This window comes from Aotus nancymaae, unplaced genomic scaffold, assembly GCF_030222135.1.
Source record: "Aotus nancymaae isolate 86718 unplaced genomic scaffold, 86718_ANA_hifiasm-v0.15.2.pri h1tg000058l, whole genome shotgun sequence".
Lineage (NCBI taxonomy): Eukaryota > Metazoa > Chordata > Mammalia > Primates > Aotidae > Aotus > Aotus nancymaae.
The window spans coordinates 42,983,302-43,006,216 of NW_026988472.1; the positions used below are offsets into that span (position 1 = coordinate 42,983,302).

The window sequence follows — 22,915 nt, forward strand, 5'->3', positions numbered from 1 at the left end:
CAAAAAAGCTGTTCAACTATTACATATAGAAAAACCCAATAGATTATTAATAAAGAGCAAACAAGCAGGGCACAGTTGTGCTCACCTGTAGTCTCAGCTATTCAGGAGGCTGAACCAAGAGGATTGTTTGAGCCCAGGAGTTTGAGGCTATAGTACACAACGATCATGTGAACAGCCACTGGACTCCAGCCTGGGCGACATAGCAAGACCCTGTCTCAAAAAAAGGGGTAGGGGGCAAACAAGAATCAAAAACATTAAATACACGAACACATAAAATTTATCAAATTGGTAAGGATTAAAATTACTTGGCGTTGTGGGAGCAGCAAAGTTTATTGTTGACATAAATGTTTTGTGGTCTGACAGGCAACTTGGAAATATTTTAGTAATCATCTCCTTGATACAATTTATGCTAAGGAAATGATCAAAAATATGTGGAAGTATTTAAGAAAATTCATCACAGGATTATTTTCAGCACAAGATTCTTTAATAGCACAAAATTTAAAATCTAACCATGAGAATATGGTTGAAAAAACTGGTAGATCCATACTATGCAGTGAGTAAAACGAAGAACAGGGCTTGATGAAATACGACAATGCTTCTCGTGAATAAAAGCATATTCAACTGCATTCATATATGTTCTTTGTATAAAAAAATGTGTACATAGGGCTGGGTGTGGTGGCTCACACCTACAATCCCAGCACTTGGGAAGACGAGGTGGGAGGATCCTTTGAGCCCAGGAGTTCAAGACCAGCTTGGGCAACATGGCAAAACCCTGTCTCCACAAAAAAATGTTTAAAAATTAGCCAGGTGTGGTAGTGTGTACCTGTAGTCTCAGCTACTTGGGATGCTGAGACGGGAAGATCACTTGAACCTAGGAGTTTGAGGCTGCAGTGAGCTATGATCATGCCACTGCTCCCACCTGGGCAACAGAGTGAAAACCTATCTCTAAAAAGAAAAAGAAAAAAAAGTGTACACACTAAAACAATGCTCCAATGTTTAGTTATCTCTCAGGGTTAGGATTACAAGTAATTTTCATGTCGTTATTTATATATTTTTTGTTTTCTATACTAAACATACTTCGTGATTATGAGAGAACAAAAATATTTTTTAATAGAATTCCAGGCTACATAGGGGTCAGCCAGACTTGCAAACCCATCTGCATTCATAGCCTTCTATCCGAGTATGTAGCAACCACAATAAATAAGATATACAATCATTTAAGAACAAAACAAGTTTATTTGGATTTGGGACTTTGAACAGTTCTGTCTCTATTACCTGACCTCCTCCTCCCACGACTTCGGGACCTAGAGGAACTTTGGCTCCGGCTGCGGCGGCTTCTGCGGCTCTGACTCCGGCTGCCCCGGCCCCGGCTGCGGTCCCTATTTCTTCCTCTGCTTCGTGAACTGTGCCTCTCCCGACTCTTTGATGTGCGTTTGTGAGATTTCTTCCCCCTGTGACTACTCCTTTTCCTCTCGGATTCCCCATTTCTTTTGTAGGAGTGGTCTGGACTTGGGTTTCTCCTTCCCCGCAGCCTGCTGTAGTATTCGTCGTGGTGGCCCATCCTCTCCCTCCTCTCAGAGTTCTTGCCAAAGGAGGAGCCAGTCCGATCTGGAGACAAGTAGATGTCTCTATTCGCTTCCCAGAATTCATTGTTGGGATTTCTGAACACATGAAGAAAGTTGCAGTGTTTTCCTCTTGGACATTGTTGTATTTCAAATAAACCTGCAATGGCACAGTGACAAAACAGCACTTATCACTGCATGTTCTGAAGATGCTACTTTATCCTTTTCAGAAGGTACATTTCTGATGTTTGGATATGCTAGAACTGTTTTCTACCTGTGTATTATGTAAAAGGGGCTTACATAAATTGATGTCATAATTTGGTTCCCACAATTTCAAAAATGCTCTAACAAATTACACTCTGAAAGGTAACAAATCCGAAGTTTTCATTAAGCAGAATAGCTCGTGCTCCTACTGGATTATGGTGCAGACTGCAACTGAACAAAATGGTGACCACGTTATCTTTTCCAGGGTTTCACCATCCCACTGATTGACGATTTTGATCCCTGATTAACATCAAAGAGTCAGCTCTTTGGGTCCCTGTGGTAGGGTGGTTTGAGGACATAGAGGTGGTAGGCCACAACCACTGGTCAAAAGAGAAGGCCTGGCCGGGCGCGGTGGCTCACACCTGTAATCCTAGCACTTTGGGAGGCAGAGGCAGGCAGATCACCTGAGGTCAGGAGTTTGAGACCAGCCTGGCCAACGTAGCGAAACCCTGTCTCTACTAAAAAATACAAAAATTAGCTAGGCGTTGTGGCAGGCACCTGTAATCCCAGCTATTCAGGAGGCTGAGGCACGAGAATCACTTAAACCCAGGAGGCGGAGGTTGCAGTGAGCCGAAATCACTGCACTCCAGCCTGGGCAACAGAGTAAGACTCTGTCTCAAAAAAAAAAAAAAAAAAAGAGAAAGCCTGAAAGCCTATTAAACATGGAGGAGTCTATATTTTCTTTATACTTTAAGTATAAGATGATAAACATTGCACTAATATCTCAAATTCACTAAGTGCTTTTAATACAGAAGACTCTTATCAAAGATAATCTATTTGAACAATTTTGAGATCTTTGGGGTTCTCAAACTTCTTTTTAAAGCAGTAAATTACTCAGATATGCACAACAGTTAGAAGTGAAATACCTCTGTACTATACACTATCTAAAAAAATTAACTCAAACTGGATCCAAGACCTAAATGTTAAGAAATGAAACTATGACTGTGAAGAAAACATACAAGTAAATCTTTGTGACCCTGGGATAAGCAATGTCATCCTAGATGTGACAGCAAAAGCACAAACAAAAAATAGGTAAATTGGACTTCATCCAAATTTGAAACGTGTATTTCAAAAGAACACAAAGTGAAAAGACAACCTACAAAATGGGAGAAAATATTTGCAAATCATATTTGTGACCAGGTACTTGTATGAAGAATATACCAAGAATTCTTACAACTCAATAATAAAAAGACAAAGATCCTAGTTAAAAAATGGGCAAAGGATCCAAACAGACATCTCTCCAAATACATACAAATGGCCAATGATATGGACAGAAAAAGATGTTCAGTGTCTTTAGTCAGTAAGGAAAATAAAGTTGTTTTTTTTTTGAAAGTCCCCTCCTTTGGAAGAGTCAAAGTCACACTCAGAAGCTCCTCACTGCAATCACACTGGAGTCCCAGGAACTGACAGAAGTAACTGCCTTTATGAAGCAAACAATTCTATCTCTTTCATCCCCTGAGCCTTTAAACTTAAGGTGTAATGGTCTGGTTTCCGTTAGCAAGGAATCCTAAGATCTTTCTTTTCCCTTCGTAAGTGGTTTCAAAATGACAGCATTCAGGAAGACAAGCTTGCCACAGATCCTGACTTTGTGTTAAGCAGGCATGTATAGAGCAAAGAAACACAAGTAAAGGGTAAGATAAGTGCTCCCCGGAGGCATTTAGAGCTCATCTCTTTTCACCTGGGAAATGGCCCACTGAGTGAAATCAGAACATAACTAGGCCATCAAAACTGCTGGCTACTCTCTGCACAAGACTGGATCATTTCCTGACTGGGTTGCCACTGATATCAGTCTGACTGAATGCAGGTTTAACTGATCCCAAGCCTGCAATTAGCCTCTAGTGCACAAAAGCAGGTATTCCAAGTAAGGCAGGAAATGCTATGGGTAAGGTAATGTAGGTGGCAATGACAGAGGATTCATTAGGGACAAAGATGGAAAAAAACAAACAGCTCAAGCGAGGAGAGCCAATGAATAGAAAATACCTCTGAAACTGCAACAAGGGAAATGGGGCTTCCCACAGATGTAACTCCTCAGGCTTCCTGATTTGTCAGACAGAGCCCAGAACTGAAGATCAGAAGACTGGATTCTAGCCCCAACTTTGTCACCGATACGTTGTGACCTCAGTCGCTTCGTCCATCAAGTGACTCATGAGGTTGGTTACAGATCTAAACTGTGGTGTTCTTTATAAAAGATCTCTGCTCATCTACTGTGTGAGGCAAAAAGCTATGCCTCACCACTTCAGAATACTGGGTTTCCCCCCAAAGAATATCCCTTTACATAGCAGAGAAACAACTGAGGAAAAAAATCATGACCATGACTTTGACTTTTACCACAAATCGCCATTTTCCACCGGGTCACGGGGCAGAATTCGCACTGAAGCTGTCGTCCGGCATACCATCGTCCGTTAAACAGAGAAAGGGCTGCTTGGCATTCTTCTTCCCTTTAAGCCAAAAATCAAATGATATGCTTTACAGTAACTTCCTAATATGTAGATTAGCCCTGCTATTCACTAACCCTGTTATTAATTTATTATAGGACCACCAAGTTCACTGATTTTGTACCCAGGGAGGAGGCATTAAAACATTCAAGCTCTCAAAGCTCACAATGTATTCAGGAACCCTTTTTACTAACCCACAGAGAGGTTTCGATGCATGGAAATTGGCTTGAATCAAAGCTTCTTAATCCAAAAGATAGGAGCATTAAAAATGCAGAAGTGTTTTCCATTGTTAGGGCCTATTCTTTTCTCAGACAGGATTGCTATTCTACTTATTACGCTGGTTAATTTAACCCATTAGCCACGGGATGGCCTAGGCAAACAGTAAGATAAGCAGATATGATACAGAAATTGCTCTCTTAGCTGGTCAAATGCACACTAAGATGATTTTGGGCTTCAATCTCTGGCTCTTTCACTATACTTTTATGTTCTCTATTCTAGTTATCCCTTTTTAGTTTGCATTTTAATTATTAAAATTATGAGTAATAATATAACCATATTGTAAAACATTCAAAACTATGTAAATATATGAAGAATGAAATACAAATGTATTATTTTTTCTTTTTGAGATGGAGTCTCACTCTCACTCTGTCCCCCAGGCTAGAGGGCAGTGGTGCAGTCATACCTCACTGCAGCCTCAACCTTCTGGGCTCAAGTGATCCTCCTGCCTCAGCCTCACATATAGCTTGGACTACCAGCACATGCCACCACACTCAGCTAATTTTTAAAATTTTTTGTAGAAATGAGGTCTCTCTTCAAGCAATTCTCCTGCCTCAGCCTCACAAGTAGCTGGGATTACAGGCACCCACCACCACGCCCAGCTAATATTTTGTATTTTTCACCATGTTGACCAGGCTGGTCTTGAACTCCTGGCCACAAGTGATCTTCCTACTTCAGCCTCCAAAAGTGTTGGGATGACAGGCATAAGCCACCATCCCCAGCTTATATTATTTTAAATCCATTCTATATTTGTTTCAACTCTTAATATTTACATTTTAAATATTTAGATTTATTTAAATTTTATTTAAATAGTTTAAAATATTTTAAAATAGATGAAAGCTGGGCCAAGCGCGGTGGCTCATGCCTGTGATCCCAGTACTTTGGGAGGCTGAGGTGGATGGATCACCTGAGATCAGGAGTTCAGGACCAGCCTGGTCATCAAGGTGAAACCCCATCTCTACTAAAAATACAAAAAATTAGCCAGGTGTGGTGGCAGGCACCTGTAATTCCAGCTACCAGGGAGGTGGAGGCAGGAAAATCGCTTTAACCTGGGAGGCAGAGGTTGCAGTGAGCTGAGACCACGCCATTGCACTCCAGCCTGGGTAACAAGAGCGAAACTCCGTCTCAAAAAAAAAAAAAAACAATAAGCGGGGCCAGGCGGGCAGATAACGAGGTCAGGAGTTCGAGACCAGCCTGGCCAACATGGTGAAACCCTGTCTCTACTAAAAATAAAAAAATTAGCTGTGCATGGTAGCAGGCACCTGCAATCCTGGCTACTAGGGAGGCTGAGGCAGGAGAATCGCTTGAACCCAGGAGGTGGAGGTTGCAGTGAGCCAAGACCACGCCATTGCACTCTAGCCTGGGCAACAGAGTGAGACTCCATCTCAGAAAAAAATAAATAAAATAAAATAAAAATAAAAAATAAATAAAACATATGAAAGCTATATATCCAGTAGAAACATCCAAGACATCAACAAAAACAGAACAACAAACTGTGACAAAACAGGAAGACATTCACAAGCAAAATACTTACGACTGGTACTGAACATATACGTTGCCCCTCAGGTGAGGTTCCAAATTGCAGCTCACCTAGGGAGCAATGAAGAATGCTATCATAAAAAACTCAGTAAAAGAAACTAGCCATTCACCAAGGTAGTTTGTCCAGGCTAACATTCCCCAAAGTAGTTACCAATCAAAGATTCCAAAATAGAGATACTAGCTGACTCTTGCAACTATTTAAGGCTTACTTGGCACATGGTAGCGTGCCTGATCCCTGTTGGTCCAGGTCTGTTTTTTCCCACAAATATGAAATGTTTCACACATGCATAAAAATACAGAATACATCATTCAGCCTATATATACACTACCTAGATTTAACACTAACGTTTTCCACTCTTGAATGAGAATATTTAAATATGTAAAACATTAAAGACCCAGCTGAAGCCCTTCTATCCCATTCTTCTCCCTCCATCACATTGGTGAACACTCTCCACAGGCTGAGTGTAGTCTTCACATTCCAAACACAAACACACATATCCATACACAGACCTACAAAGACAGAGATACAAATACAGATACAGGCATATATACATACACCACATGCATGCCAAAAACCACACATATGTATCATATACATAAATGTTTATTATTTATAATGGATATACACATATTTATGTATATATATGCAAAAAGAAACAGGTAATATGTATTGATAAACAACATATACTATTGCTTTGTATGTTTCAAAATTTTATATAAATAATATTTATTCCACATTCTTTTTTCAAGATGTAGTCACGTAAACTTAATGATTCATCTTAACTACTGTATACTGGATATACCAAATTATAAAACTTATCTATTCCTCTAATGATGGTTTTTCAAGATGCTTCCAATTCTTCATCCACAAACAGTACTGCAGTCAGCATTCTTGAACAGGTCTCTGTGGGTATAAAGATCTCTCTCTACTATGCATAGCCAGGAGTGTGCCAATTTATAGGTTACACGTACCTTCACTAGGTATAGACAAACTGCTCTCTGAGATAGTTTTTACCAATGTACACATCCTCATCTACTCTTGGTATTAATAGAATTTATAATATTTTTGCCTGATGGGTGTGAATATCATCTCGTTTTTATATGTACTGTTCCTATTACTGGTTAGGTTAAATATGTGATACTTTGCCTTCAACAATGACAAATCTGATTTGTTTTTATATATTGGTATAAAGAAACGTCCTCAAATATTCATACTAGTGTTTAGCATTTATGTTCAAAATGAATCTATAATTTTACAAATTTGTTCCGGAGTATTTTTCTTAGGGTATCCAAAAAGGGGCAGGATCCACACTCAATGACAGTGTGCAACACCACCCTTAGAAGGAAGAATAAAAGGCTTCAGGAGTCCATGTCAGCTGTGCAAGCTAGGGTGAGAGAACTCTAAACAAAAGAAAAACTACGCTGTGGTGGTTGTGGTTTTTGGGTGCAGCCTGTTGCAAGCAATGGTGCAATTTCCATGAACTAGCGTGTAGTTTGGAAAGCAGCCCCACTACCACTTCACAGAAGCAGTATAATCAAGAAACCCCACGAGGAAAACCACTGATGTAATCCAATCCCCTCACTTTCAGGATAAAGAAAAGGCAGGAAGAAGTGACAAGACTTGTTCAAAAGCACAGGGCTAGTCAAACCACGTGGCCTCTTCTGCCAGCTTCTAACATGATATTATGTGGGTGTGACCAGGCAGTTACACTTTAGTGGTTATTGCTTGTGCTGAAAAGTAGTGTGAAAACAGGAAGGCATATGCCACAGAAACAAAAGGTTAAGGAGGAAAAAAAATGAAAAGGAATTTTTTAAAATCTTAAAATCAGTGGATAGAAGTATAGCCTTAAATGTCAGGAATATCTTTGTTTTTTTGGGGGGTGTTCCAACTTTTCATCATCATTTGCAACTAGCATGAAAAAAAAACTACGGTTTCATTCCTGTCTTTTCCCAAATTATGGGACGATTTCCTTGCCTCAACATAATAAAGGCATTCCAGTTCAGAACTGATGAAATAATAGACAAGGCAGGAAGCTTCACCCTGTTAGAATTCAACTAATGGGTCCTGGGAGCAGCAGAGATTACATCTGGCCTTAGCCTTGCATTAAGGAATATTTTAAAACAATTATGTGTCATCTGAATGCCTTTTTCAGCAAGTATGCTGCATCACAGACCATGGTTTTTATAATACTATATTTAGTACTGAAAGTATCCAATGAATAAAATCAATGTAAAAAAAAAAAAGCAAGAGGAGTTTGAATCTCGATTTATGATTTATGCTTCTTTGTGGCTCAAGAAGAAAGAACATACACCTTGTGTGGAAGCTGCAACTCGGCACTGTCAACATAATGCACCAACAAACTTAGTGAGTGAAATTGTGTCACACTGTGTACACGGAAGCCACTTACAGAGGAAGGAAGGGAATGCACCATTTGTCACAGGTAGCTTCTAAGTGAAGGATTGGATGGCTATGTGCAGGGGACCTGATACAGAGAATTCATGTGTTGGAAAAGAATCAGAGCACAAAGCTACTAAATAAATGAAAGATCCTTTCCAATCTAGACCCCTAGCATTCAGGAAATACCATGCTAGTACACATTTATGATTTCATGTGGTATTGATGCGACACTGGCAACGAGGTAGGGATTGGAAAGAGAGAAAGAGGGAAGTCACGTTTACAGAGTGCCAGTGTGCCTGACCCCAGCTGAGCCTGTGTCCCAGCTCTTTTATGCCATTAAGTACTGCAGGGTGAAGCAAAGCAGTCCTCTCCACACGCATGCCCACCTTGAACTGAATCACTTTCCCCACGTTCTTGAACTCAGGCAGCACATCCTCATAGAAATCTAGGAACTGTTGGTAGGTTTCTTCCTCACTGTACTCCAGGCTTGCGTCAGGGTCATAGTCATCCCTCCTGCACTGCTCCATTCCAAATGTTGTAAACATGCTCTTAATGAGAAGGGTAGGACTGGATGTTGGGAAATTATGTTTACGTGAACATCTGCAGATGAAAGAAAAACTTAAATTCACTAGACCAATAATTTAAAATTATACACAAAACACATGCTTTAAATTTTGAGATAGAAACTCATGTAATTTAGTTGTTTTGACTTAACTGAAAGATAATAAACCCCACACAGATGCCAAGTTTCAGCACTTAAGAGGATTGTTTTAAGTGCTGAAGCTTGGCACTTGCTGTTTTAACGTCAAGCTGGAAAGATTTCAAAGTTCATATACCATTCAGCTGCCTTTGAATGAAGTTCAGGAAGACTTACACATGTTGAACCATAGGGGAAAAGAAGGCCCGCTGATTGGTGTGACGGGATGTGTGATACGCATGAAGATGTCACATGTGGGACTGCTGAGAAGAAGGCGGGAACTAACAATGCAATCCTGGTTCTGTACAATTGTCGGTGGACTCAATGTTTAGACAATAGGGTAATCTAAGAATTTCCAGTTAATGAAGTAATTCAGTCTCATCTGTGTACAGCATCTTGTAGCTTTCATGGCATTTTTACATTTTTCCCCTCTGATCCTTGTATCCCTCTAGGACAATGGGGGCTAGTATTTTCTCCACTTTACAAAAAAGGAAGCTGAGACCTAGAAAAGCACACTTGCCAATGTCATATGGCTGGAAAGAGAGTGATCCAAGACATCTGCATTAATCTACAATCTGGCGCCTGTTCATGATAGGGCATAAGAAATATAATTTGTCTTTGAGACAGGGTCTTGTTCTGTCACACAGCCTGGATTGCAATGGTATGATCATACTTCACTGCAACCTTGGATTCCCCGGGCTCAAGTGATCCTTCTGCCTCAGCCTCCTGAGTAGCTGGCGCATGCCACAGGTGCATGCTACGACTCCCAGCTAATTTTTTGATTTTTGTAGGGACGGGGTCTTGCTATGTTGCCCAGGCTGGTCTCATACTCCTGGCTCCAAGTGATCCTCCTGCCTCGGCTTCCCAAAGCTCTGGGATTACAAGTGTGAGCTACCGTAGCTGCATCATTTAACTGTTATTTAATGAAGGTGGCTAACCATTGTGAAGAACAATTTTCTTTTCATAGTTTAAACTGGAGCAAGGCTAAGCTGACCAGGCTGTACCTGAAGAATATTTCAAAAATCCTTCATATGAGTTTACTTTCCTATTTACTTCCTTCTCCTAACATAAAATGAGGAGAAAAATGTAGTTCAAGCTTCCAAATAAGCAAATTTTTCCTGGTTATGTTGCCAGTTAAAAATTGGTAAGACAAAATTTTTTTAGGGCGGGTGGGGAAATCCACAGAATTTAGGAAGAAAGAAAGTTGAAAAATAGGATGTGTTGGGAAAAAACAACAATGGCCCTGAAGTGACTAAATGTTTAATCACACTTTCCACGTCTGTAATGTCTCTCTAAGTACCTATTGAGGCAGTGCTTACAGAATACCCAGCATACATCATGCTCAGCTCAGAAATGCTTAATCAATGTTCATTAACATGAAATTTTCTATTTTCCAAATGACCTCCTGGATTATTCAATTAGAGACCTTGTAATTAGATCCCTCTTCCCAACTACTGACAGAATAAAGAGCGAAGACTCAACCTGGCTGGCAACACTAACAGTGAATCAAAATGTTATAAGTCAGAAGCACACACAATTTAACAAGGAACCAATTTCATGAGGTTAAAATTCTGCTCAAGGAATTCCTAGATCTGAATGAACTTGGGCCTAGTTCCCAGGATGACAAATAAGCATTTGTCAATTTTGGAATAGAAACGAAGTCCCTGTCTGGGGAAAAATCCTGCCTGACCTAAAGACAATCCTTATAATCTAAGTGTATACAAAACGCTAGCCCTATAGCTTTTACTGAAAAGTCAGCTAAGAGAAGTGACGTTTACGAAGGCAGTCTAAAGCTGTGGCCCCAAGCCTTTGTGGTTCTCAGAATTACCTGGGAAGAACAGATTTCTTCCTACCCTAGACCATCTGATCAGACCTCAAGGGGTGGGGGACCCATATTTTCAAAGTAGCTCCCTACCTAGTCCTGAAGATCAGCCATATTTGGGAACCACTGGTTTAGGGCATACTATTTACCCATTATTCTGACACTTAAGTCACTTCACTGCAAAAACCCACGGTTGTTGGATTTTACTTTAGGCCAAGGATGGCCAATAAATGGTGTGGGTATCCAAATGCTTTCCCAGGTATAGCTAACTGACTACTCCTCTTTTTCTTTTTCTCAAGGAAGTACTCCTGGTACCCACTACCTTTGTCCTACATAGAATCACCACATTGCATGTTAAAGTTAAGCTGCAGGCCAGGTGCGGTGGCTCACGCCTGTCATCCCAGCACTTTGGGAGGCCGAGGCGGGCGGATCACTTGAGGTCAGGAGTTCGAGACCAGCCTGGCCAACATAGTCAAACCCTGTCTCTACCAAAAATATAAAAAAGTAGCTGGGTATGGTGGCACACTCCTGTAATCCCAGCTACTTGGGAAGCTGAGGAAGGAGAATTGCTTGAACCCCAGAGGCGGAGGTTGCAGTGAGTCAAGATTGTGTCATTGTACTCAAGCCTGAGCGACAGAGCAAGACTCCATCAAATAAATAAATAAAGTTAAGCTGCAATCATTTATTGAAGGTCACTATAAGAAACATTCTCATGAAAATTACATATGCAACTGTTATAAAACATCTATTAACGTTATTATCCACTTTCCTATTTAATATTTTTGTAAAATATTCCACAGGAGAAACCTTTAGAATCTGGTGCCAGGAAAATTTTCGTCTTTCTAGAGCTATCACTCATTCTTCCTTTTTGGTAAGAATTACAGCTTACTATCTGCTTGAGATGCATTCAAATATGGAGAAATAAAAACCCAGAGAAAATAATTCGCTTTTTCTTCCTCTCCTTGCTTTCAATTTCCTTTACTTTAACTTAATGCACTAGATCATGAGCCTTCGTTAAATCACTTTTGGAAGTAAGTGAGTTATAAATAGACCAGTAAGTTTTACCTTCCATGAGTAATTATTACCTTTTAGGAGAAAAACAAATAGATTCCCCTCAAAGCTGTGACTCCAAAAACACCAATTCCAGAATGGCTCAAGAACTGAACTCTGTACTAATTACAAAAATAACCAACCAAAGAAATGCTTAGGTGATAGAAGTGTTCCTCTGATGGTCTGATAAAACTTAATGACAGAGCAGAATGGCTATACAATCTGGAGCAAGTCACCAAGGCTCTCCAGAAAAGGGGAACAGAACAGTCTACTTGTCTAAAGGGATGGTGCTGGATTTTGTAACTGCTAATTTCGCAGAATTTTATGTCACAACGTATCTCTTGAATGATGAAAATCTCCACATTGCTCTCATACTCTGATAGCTGTGATAGTAAAATTTCATATGGCTATAAAAATTGTAACAAATGTTCACAAATGAATTTGACCACGGTCCCTATTTCCTGAACTGACTTGAGGAGATGGAGTCTGAGAGCATGATGGGCCATTCCCTCTTTCCGCAAGGAAGGGCCTGTCAACCAAGTTGTCGAAATCGTTTAAGACATCTCCCCTCCTCTCACTTACGCCCGACAAAAGGAGAATCAAGAATCAGGCTACCGTGGGTCTTAACTTTAGAGGAAATGTTAGAGCTAGATCCTACATGAGGGATCCTGCAGCTGGAAAACCTTAACTGCAATTTGGTTCAACTACCCACGCAAATGTGAACTTACATAGAGTCTCAGTTGTCTCTGAAAGGTTAACTCACAGTGCATTTTTCCTTGGTGGGAAGTTTTTTACACCAATCAATTATTACCGTTTCTTGCTCAGATTAAGTGCATATTTGAGAAACGCTTCTAAAGGTACCAAAGGGAATAAAGTCTCTTTCCTTTTCTTAGTTCCCAGTTTTTCAAGAGGAGGCTGTCTAATAGTTTGCAGATCCTGTGAATCTTTTCACGGACATTGTGGACATCTGCAATCCCGCTTCTAAAATACAAAAGGGCGTACATACTTGACATTAGTGGCTCTCAATCCTAGGGCACACTAGAAATACCTGAGGACATTTCCAAACTAATGCCACCCAAATCCCTGATATTCTTTTATTTATTATTAGTTTTATTTTTATAGAGGCTAGGTTTTACCATATTGCCAAGGCTGGTCTCCAAGTCCTGAGCTCAAGCAATCTGCCTGCCTTGGCATCCCAAAGTGCTGGGATAACAGGTGTGAGCCACCACGCCCGGCCCTGATATTCTGATTTACTCAACTTGAGGTAGGACATAATTTTTTAGAGCTTTCTAGATGACTCTAACGTGCATCCAGGATTGAGAACCACTGTTAAAAAATGAAAAATGGCCAGGCATGGTGGCTCACGCCTATAATCCCGGCACTTTAGGAGGCCAAGGTGGGTGGATCACCTGAGGTCAGGAGTTTGAGACCAGCCTAAAATGGTGAAATCCCACCTCTCCTAAAGATAAAAAATTAGCTGGGTGTGGTGGCATATGCTTGTAATCCCAGCTACTTGGGAGGCTAAGGCAGGAGAATCGCTTGAACCTGGGAGGTAGAGGTTGGGGTGAGCCAAGATCATGCCATCGCACTCCAGCCTGGGCAACAAGAGCAAAATTCCATCTCAAAAAATAAGTAAATAAAAATAAAAATGGTATGAACACTTAAAAAAGAAAAAGGAGAGAATCATAGAGAAGGCTATGTTTTCAAAGAAGAAGGGAAAGAAATCCTCACAGCTTGGAAACTTTTATGAATAAAGTAAACCTGACAGATGACATGGTTTCTGATTAAATACATCTGAATTTTACTATTCAGATCCCTTTTAAGGATTAATAGGATGTTAAGGTTATGATTAGATCTTCTCTTCTGCAGAATATATGGTGATAATTATCAGATTTTGCCTCAGATAGACTCATTCACCATTAGGAATTATTTACCTACTTTAAGTTGTTTATTCATAAACAAGTCAAATTATAAAAATCACCATTACCTGGCATATAATAGGTGTTCAAATACTTTCTAAATGACTGAAGAGATCAACACGAGGTTTCCACATGAATGTCTTCTTTCAAAAACATTGACCCAAAAGGGGCAGGGAACAAGAAGAGTGTCTCAGAGAATAATGGCAAGAGTCACAATAATGAAAACACCAGCAAGTACTCCCGGGGCCCTGTTCTCCCGGCTTCCCATGTGTGTGCTCATTTCAGCCTCACAGCCCTCTCAGAAAGATGAGACTATATTTAATCCCATTTCACACATGAGAGAATGAAGGCACACAGAGTTTAAGCAACTTTCACAAAGTGACAGCCACCGAAGCCCATTTTTGAACCCAGGGGTCTGTTGCTGAGTCTGAGCACACTCACTGACACTAGAAATTAAAACACTTTTCCTCTCCTCATTTGGATCCTGACTTTCACAGATATCCCTTTACACATGACAAGTTTTTTTTTTCGTTTTTTCCTTTTTTTTGGCAGGGTCTTGTTTTGTCACCCAGGTTGGAGTACAGTGGTGTGATCATAGCCTACTGCAGCCTGGAACTCCTGGCACATGCCAAGTTTTAAAAGCCTGTTGGCCAGGTGCAGTGGTTCACACCTGTAATCTCAGCACTCTGGGAGGCTGCGGTGAGCAGATCACGAGGTCAGATCGAGATCATCCTGGCTAACACAGTGAAACCCCATCTCTTCTAAAAATACAAAAAATTAGCTGGGTATGGTGGTACATGCCTGTAGACCCAGCTACATGGGAGGCTGAGGCAACAGAATCACTTGAACCCGGGAGGTGGAAGTTGCAGTGAGCCGAGATCACACCACTGCACTCCAGCCTGGGCGACAGAGCGAGACTCTGTCTCAAAAAAAAAAAAAAGTCTGTTTTGGGCACAGTGTTTGCCCTTCAAAAAATAAAGCCAAGCTGCTACAAGCTCTTCAAATATATTATTTCCCCATCCCAGTTGTCCACCATGGACTAATGCAAGCTCAGGAAGAAACCAACAAGCAAAAGGGCTTCCTAAAGATGTGGAATAGAAAGGAAGCACCCTCAGAGAACTAGGCTAAGCCCACCCAGGGAGCAAAGATAGTAGGAACAGGGATGGTCAAAGCAGAGCATGATCAGTTGGAAAAATGAGAGCAGTGGCAAGAAAGCAGCAGACATCTGATGACAGACATTTGAAACAGAGGCTTGTGCCTCTCCCAAAAGGAGAACTCAAAAACTTCAACATTTTGAATCACTTCATTCTGACATGATAAAACAAAATTACCTATCTCCAAATCTGCAAGCTCCTGTTTTACTGTAGAAGGGACAATTAGCTCGATCCTTCTCCATTACTCTGAAATCCACGGGTGGTTCTGGGTTTTGCCATGTGGTACCATTTTCCAACTGTTAAAAATAACCATGACTTTACTGGTGGTGTAAAAACCCATGAAAGACTAAATGTTTTAAAGTATATTAAAATATTTTCCTCAAAGATAAACATTTTTCATTTAAAAATGCAAACATTTAAGTTGTAATAGGCAATCAAGACTTTACAAACAACAGTACTAAGATATGAGCTCCATTTCTCTTTTGGCTCCTGGTCACTTTTCTTTATCTGGGATCACTACTGCAACCAGGGGCAGCCACCAAGGTTTCCATGCATTCTAAAAAGAGTCCAAGAAGGCTGGGCAAGGTGGCTCATGCCTGTAATCCCAGCACTTTGGGAGGCCGAGGCAGGCGGATCACCTGAGGTCAGGAGTTCGAGAGCAGCCTGACCAACATGGAGAAACCCTGTCTCTACTAAAAATACAAAATTAGCTGGGTGCGGTGGCTTATGCCTGTAATCCCAGCTACTTGGGAGGCTGAGGCAGGAGAATCACTTGAACCCAGGAGGTGGAGGTTATGGTGAGCCAAGATCGCGCCATTGCACTCCAGCCTGGGCAACAAGAGTGAAACTGTCTCAAAAGAAAAAAAAAAGAAAAAAAAGAGTCCAAGAACTTATTAGGGAACCACCACAGACAGAAATAGAAGTTACTCTGATTCAAGGTAAACCGTCCACTGGAGGCTAACGGTATGTGATGTTGCTTAAACACACTGTCAGGACTCTAAACAAGTCCAGTCCACAGGGGTCATGTATACCATTTGTATTTGTTCATCAATAAATTTTGTTGTTGTTGTATAAATTAAAGGACCACAAACATGATTCCAGATATCCAAACATGATCTAAGTAACCTACCACAAAACTAATATTACTGGAACTATCATTCTAAGGAAACATTAATTGGTCTCAAATTCTCAATGAAAGGTTTAAAAAATACCTCATTTTCAGCCCGATCCAGCATCTTCTGCACAGCTTCCTAAAAATGGTGCAAACATAGGACTAATGAAAACCTAGAAGTCAGGTAAGTCATATCTGGTTTCTCTGGTTAAGAAACTCAAGTGTAACAATTAAAACACACACATGCACATGAGCACACACAGTTTCAGGTTCTAGTTTTCCTTTGAAGCACAGATTTTTTGAAAATCTTTCAAAGGATATATAGCTGAGACTTCTTTTTTTTCTTTTTGAGATATGGTCTCACTCTGTCACCCAGGCTGGAGTGCAATGGCATGACCTCAGCTCACTGCAACCTCCGCTCACAGGGTCAAGTGATCCTCCCACCTCAGCCTTCCTAGTAGCTGGGACTATAGGCATGCACCACCATGCCTGGCTAATTTTCGTATTTTCTGTAGAGATGAGGTTTCACCATGTTGCCCAGGCTGGTCTCGAACTCCTGAGCTCAAGCAACCCACCCGCCTCGGCCTCCCAAAGTGCTGGGATTACAGGCATGAGCCACCATGCCCAGCCCATAGCTGAGACATTCTATTCAAATAGAAAATTTACTAGATCACATTGCAAAATATTTTAAACAGTCTTATTATAGTTTCAATAATAGTAATATTTAGTATATTTGAGTATATATACCATGTTCTAGTTTGTAAGAGGAGGTATTAGTGAATATAAAACACAGCCGGGCGCAGTGGCTCATGCCTGTAATCCCAGCACTTTGGAAGGCTGAGGCAGGTGGATCACAAGGTCAAGAGATTGAGACCGTCTTGGCCAACATGGTGAAACCCTGTCTCTACTAAAATTACAAAAATTAGCAGGACGTGGTAGCCCATTTAACAGAAGCTAAAATATGACATGACCAGTGGTAATTAGCATTTAGGAGAAAATTCTAACTTTTTAATAAGGCAAAGGAGGTTCTGCAATATGCCAGTAAATTTCTACCTAATTGCATTTGAACAAGTTGTACCTATGTTCAACAGACAGTCTTATCTTCCCTAACCCCTTAAAGCATTCTGTAAGACTCTTATGTCTAGCTGCTTATTTGTAGTGCTCAAAACAGAACTCTTGTCCTCTACTCTCCCTGGCCCACATCCACCTGAATGCTCCCTCAGTCAATAGTGCTGCCAGTCATCTGTCTATTCAAATTAAAAACCTAAAAATATGACTTGAATTCCCTTCTCTCTCCTTGTCCTCCCTCCCATTCAATCTACTAGCCAGAGTCCCACTGACTCTACCTTGATACACCCCAAATCTGTGTAGTTATCTTTATTTGGAATCACAGGCCTTCTAACTGGTCACTGTTCCCCATTCTTCATTTTTTATAGTAAAATAAAAATGATCTGTTAAAAGATCCGGTGCGGTGGCTCACACCAGCACTTTGGGAGGCCGAGGCAGGGGAATCACTTGAGGTCAGGAGTTTGAGACCAGCCTGGCCAACATGGTGAAACCCTGTCTCTACTAAAAACATAAAAATTAGCTGGGTGTGGTAGCAGGCACATGTAATCCCACCTACTCGGGGGACTGAGGCACATGAATTGCTTGAACCCGGGAGGCAGAGGTTGTAGTAAGCATAGATCATGCCACTGCACTCCAGCCTGGGTGACAGCATGAAACTCTGTCTCAAAAAAAAAAATTTTTTTTTAAAGAATGATCTGTTAAAAGGTACAAATATAAATGAGACAGAGTCATTCCCTGCTTAAAATCCTTCAATGGCTTCCCATTATAGGAAACATAAAATCCAAACTCCTCCTTCAAATCCAGGAAGCCCTCCATGATCTGACTGCTTACCCTCCACTGCCCCCCTCCCCCAACCTCCTCCACTGCTCTTCTCTCTTTTGGACTCTAGATTTCAGGCTCCATGGCCTTCTTTCAGCCTTCGAGCTTCAGGCCTCTTCTCGCTGAGATCTCTGCACTCAGATGTCAGTGCAAACATCACCTCCCCAGAGATTTCCTTGACCAGGCAATCTACAGAAGCACAACTCTATTCTTACTCTATCACATCACTCTCTGCTTTATTTCTTCATAGCACTTAATATGATCATATTTTCAATGATTTGTTTTGCTTACTCATCATCTTACACTCCCATATAAAAAAGTAACTCAGTGAGACCAGGGACTGTGTCTTTCACTGCTCTGTCTCTGTCCACAAGAGACGTGTCTAGAATACAGCAGAAACACATACTGCAGATTCCTTTTTATAAGCTTAGAATCTATTTCGTTTCCCTCATTTCTCCTTAATGTCTCACAGATGTCCTCTGAAACAAAAGCGTTTAAAACAAGCCTTAGCTGTTACCTAATTCCTGAAAGACCTCAGTTGCGGAACACTCTACTGTTAAAACGGGAATTAATTCCTCTCTATAAAAAATGACAAGCTCCAAACAATTTTTCTGCCCCCTAAAAACCTAGCGTGATCATGCCTCATCTGGAAATAAGTGTTCATTTAAGGTTGTCTAAAATGTGCAATGAAATTAACTGATGGCTTGAGATAGAAAAAACAAAAATCGTGGAGGATGCTTCTGCCCCATATTGACTACGGTGAAGACACATGCTTTTTGCCCAATTATAAGGGGATTATCCAATTGTATGCTATTTAAATTTAGCTATATGACAGAAAAGATAAATCCTGATGAATCAGTCAAGGGAAGATGAGCTGTGATACCTCTGAAATAAATATACTGTTAAGGAATAGCAGCAAAACGTACCAAATCAATCTTCATACATATGCCTTATAGGTTTTTTTTTTTAAATGAGCAAGTGTGTGTTAGCTACAATTGTCTTTATAGCCTAAGTTGAAGAGGAAGTCAAGATTTAATACAAATAACAAAAAATATTTCCTAGTTCCTCAATAATTGAGTTCCTGATTTCTTTAAATCCTCTAATTCTTGCTGACATGTCATAAGCAGTTCTCTTATGACCTAAATAAATGTGGAAACAAAACAAAATATTATTCTCTAAAGAAGTCAACTCATATATGGCAGAACCTCAGAAAAACACAACTTGCTATAAAGCAAGGGCCAGCTGCCTGTTTTGTAAATAAAGCTTTCCTGGAACACAGCCATACCCATTTATTTACGTATTACCGATGGCTGCTTTCAGGGTACATTGGCAGAGCTGGATGTTTGCCACAGAGACCAGACAAACCACAAAGCCTAAAATATTTACCATCTGGCCCTTTACAATGTTTGCCAATGCCCGGTAGAAAGGGTAAACAGGGTAAAGCTAAAGAAAACTTTAAGGAATCTGCCACTTTACAGACCCAAAGAAGAGCATCAGAAGGGAACTCTGGTGTGTCTAGACTGAAATATGATTCTTTCTAAACAAACAAATGAAGTGACAAGAAAAAATAAAAACAAACCCAAACTCTGACACGCCTACGGCTTATTCTTCAAACCCATCACACAGCACATCTGTATACTCAGAGGATATGCTGCGAGTTCATCCTCCCATGACAGGAATCACCTCTTTTTCTTTCTTCTCCTGTCGTTTCTGCTCCTCCTCTTCTCTCTCTTTCCTTTGTTGTTCTTCCCATTGCTCCTTTAACTTTCTCTTTAAAGGGGAAGAAAAAGTAACTTTTTTTCAGATGCTTTTTAAAAACATTTCACATATAGGGCACATAAATGAAAAATTTTACAAATACTAGTAAACCGAATAAGATCTTTTTTTTTTTAAGTTCAAGATAGGTAACTCTTTTTTTTTCTTTTGAGATGGAGCTTCGCTCCTGTTGCCCAGGCTGGAGTGCAATGGCACGATATTGGCTCGCTGCAACCTCCCAAGATAGGCAACTCTTCATGAGAGTTATTATGGTGAAGTCATCAGTTTGTTCACTAGTTATGTGATTCGTACTGTACCTCTTGTTCTTCTTGCCGTTTTCTAGCTGCCTCTTCCTTTTCCTTCTTTATTCTGAATTCTTCTTGTGCCTTCTGCTCTCTCAGCAACCACTCTTCATGTAATCTTTGCCTATCAGTATAATGATGTAATCAGATAAAAGAAATGGGCATTAATCCACAAATACACACACACACACACGATAGCAAAATGACACGTTTTGGGACTGATTCAAAAATCATGAAAGTTATTTTCTATAAGGCCATCAAGTGGGGGTAAGAGAACGAGAAGAGTAGAGCTTTTAGAAAAGCACCACGTGTAAGCAACTATCTTCCTAAAGGGTAATAACTTAAAATCCCTCCTACATATCAAAAGTCTACATGGCTGTGACATATTTTACAGAAAAAAAGTACACTATGACTTTCCCTCTAGACTGATCACAGTGATGTTTAGGTGTCAATAAAATGGGCAGCAAGTTTCAAAGCAGCATCCACCTTTTCACATTCAGAAAGCATTTCCCTTCCAATTCTATGCATTTGTTTTTATTTATTAATTTATTTTTGAGACAGAGTCTCGCTCTGTTGCCCACATTGGAGTGCAGTGGCATGATCCAGGCTCACTGCAACCTCGGCCTCCAGGGTTCAAATGATTCTCCTGCCCCCGGCCTCCCAAGTAGCTGGGATTACAGGTGCCAGCCACCACGTCTGGCTAATTTTTACATTTTTAGTAGAGATGGGGTTTCACCATGTTGGCCAGGCTGGTCTCGAACTCCTGACCTCAAGTGATCCACCTGCCTCAGCCTCCCAAAGTGCTGGGATTACAGATGTGAGCCACTGCACCCGGCCCCTATTCTTAAAAGTAGCAATTCCATGATGGCAGCATGCTAAAATCCCGGCATCCTCTGCCATAAACCTCTGGACTACGACTCCACAGTTAGGAGACTCCTGTGGTTTGCTTCCAAACACCTGAACTGCCAAAAGAAGGAAAATAAAAGTACATTGTAATCATCTTTTTAAAATAAAGCTACAGGTTTTAAGAAACGAAGTTATAAAATAAATTAACAAGCGTCAGCCGGGTGTGGTGGCTCACGCCTGTAATCCCAGCACTTTGGGAGGCCAAGGCAGGTGGATCACGAGGCCAAGAGTTCAAGACCAGCCTGACCAAAACCCCCACCTCTACTAAATATACAAAAATTAGCCGGGTATAGTGCCTCAGCTACTTGGGTGGTTGAGGCAAAGAATTGCTTGAACCCAGGGTTGCAGTGAGCCGAGATCGCACCACTGCACTCCAGCCTGGGCGACAGAGCGAGACTCCACCTCAATCAATCAATCAATCAATCAATAAGCGAGTGTCAAGTCTATTTTTTAAATGACCAATTATAATGAATGCTATTACCTTAAAGTGGCAAGTGGCTGAGACATCCAATATCATAAGTTTCTAATTTAAAGAAGGGGGTTAGATTTCCAAAGTCTACTCGCCAATCAGGTGTTTAGAACCCAAAATTCATTTTTCCACTGAATTTATAAAAGGGAAATGAAATATGAGAAATTTTCCTGCATTACTTCAGCAGCATTAGGAGTTCAGTAAAGTTTTATGTCTAGTCTGGGGACCTAACCACAATTTTAAATAAAATATATTACATTTCCAAATAAAGATTCCAGGAACACATCTTTTAGCCATGGCAGAGGCTGCTACATTGCATATATCAGTGTTCCTATGCCATGTGTGAGGGTATCATATAGATGTTTCCATGTGCACAACTCTGATTTATTAATCTTTTGAAAAACATAATTGCATATAACTAAACCAAATGGTATATAAATTGAGACCACAAAAAAGTAAAATGTTAAAACTTTAAAATTTAATAACTTGAATATACATCTGCTTTAAAATAGGACATAACGCCATACAGTATTTTTACATAATTTTCTTGCTTTTCAACAACAATTTAAATGGTATGCAACTCATAAAGAAATAAAGATCAAAGGAGCACAAAGATACATACATGTATGTGATTTAAAAGAAGCATTTCAAATAAGCGAAAAAAATTACTTTCTTATTTCATACCATATATATTGTCTTCATCATAACAGAAATCTATAATAATAAGAACTAGAGCTATTACAGCACCTCCTATCTGCTGACACTGTGTTCAACACTATACATCCATCACCTCATTTAATCATCATGATTCTGTGAGGTAGATATTATGATTGATTTTATCTCCATATTAAAGACAAGGAAATAGAAGCTTAGAGAGATTAAGAAATTTGAATACGGTCGGGCGCAGTGGCTCACGACTGTAGTCCCAGCACTTTGGGAGGCCAAGGTGGGCAGATCACAGGTCAGGAGTTCAAGACCAGCCTGGCCAAAACAGTGAAACCCCATCTCTACTAAAAAAAAAAAAGAAAAAAGAAAAAAGAAATAAGGAAATTTGAACACAGCTAGTGAGCTGGGCCAGATCTGGAACTTGGGTCTGGCTGAATCCAATTCCATGTTCTTCTCAATCACTGCTGCTCTTTTATTTTCATATTTTTGGCATTTTGATAATTCCACCTATTTATGTGCTTAGGGAAACAAAAGGAATCAATTACAAGAAAAGAAGCAACATTTCCAGTGAAAGTACTAAATAAATGAAGAACGCCTATAAAGTTTTTTCTCCTTTTTAAGTGTACAGCTGAGTGCCACTAAATACATTCAAACTAGTGTGTGCCACATTTTCTTTAAAAACCAAAAACCACCGCATAAAAAT

General features: G+C 40.3%; 1 protein-coding gene across 1 annotated transcript in view; it reads right to left on the reverse strand.

Moving 5' to 3' along the window:
- Positions 1–1,216: 1,216 nt before the first annotated feature.
- The window catches only part of ZRSR2 (zinc finger CCCH-type, RNA binding motif and serine/arginine rich 2), a 35,587-nt gene continuing 13,888 nt past the window's right edge, over positions 1,217–22,915 (reverse strand). The window contains exons 4-11 of the mRNA XM_012434601.3: positions 20,187–20,295; positions 19,798–19,884; positions 16,328–16,366; positions 15,294–15,412; positions 8,861–9,074; positions 6,072–6,127; positions 4,155–4,264; positions 1,217–1,722 (exon numbers count right to left, since the gene is read on the reverse strand). Coding sequence (XP_012290024.1) covers positions 1,235–1,722; positions 4,155–4,264; positions 6,072–6,127; positions 8,861–9,074; positions 15,294–15,412; positions 16,328–16,366; positions 19,798–19,884; positions 20,187–20,295 — 1,222 coding nt within the window. The 3' untranslated portion in view covers positions 1,217–1,234. The remainder of the gene's footprint in view (positions 1,723–4,154; positions 4,265–6,071; positions 6,128–8,860; positions 9,075–15,293; positions 15,413–16,327; positions 16,367–19,797; positions 19,885–20,186; positions 20,296–22,915) is intronic.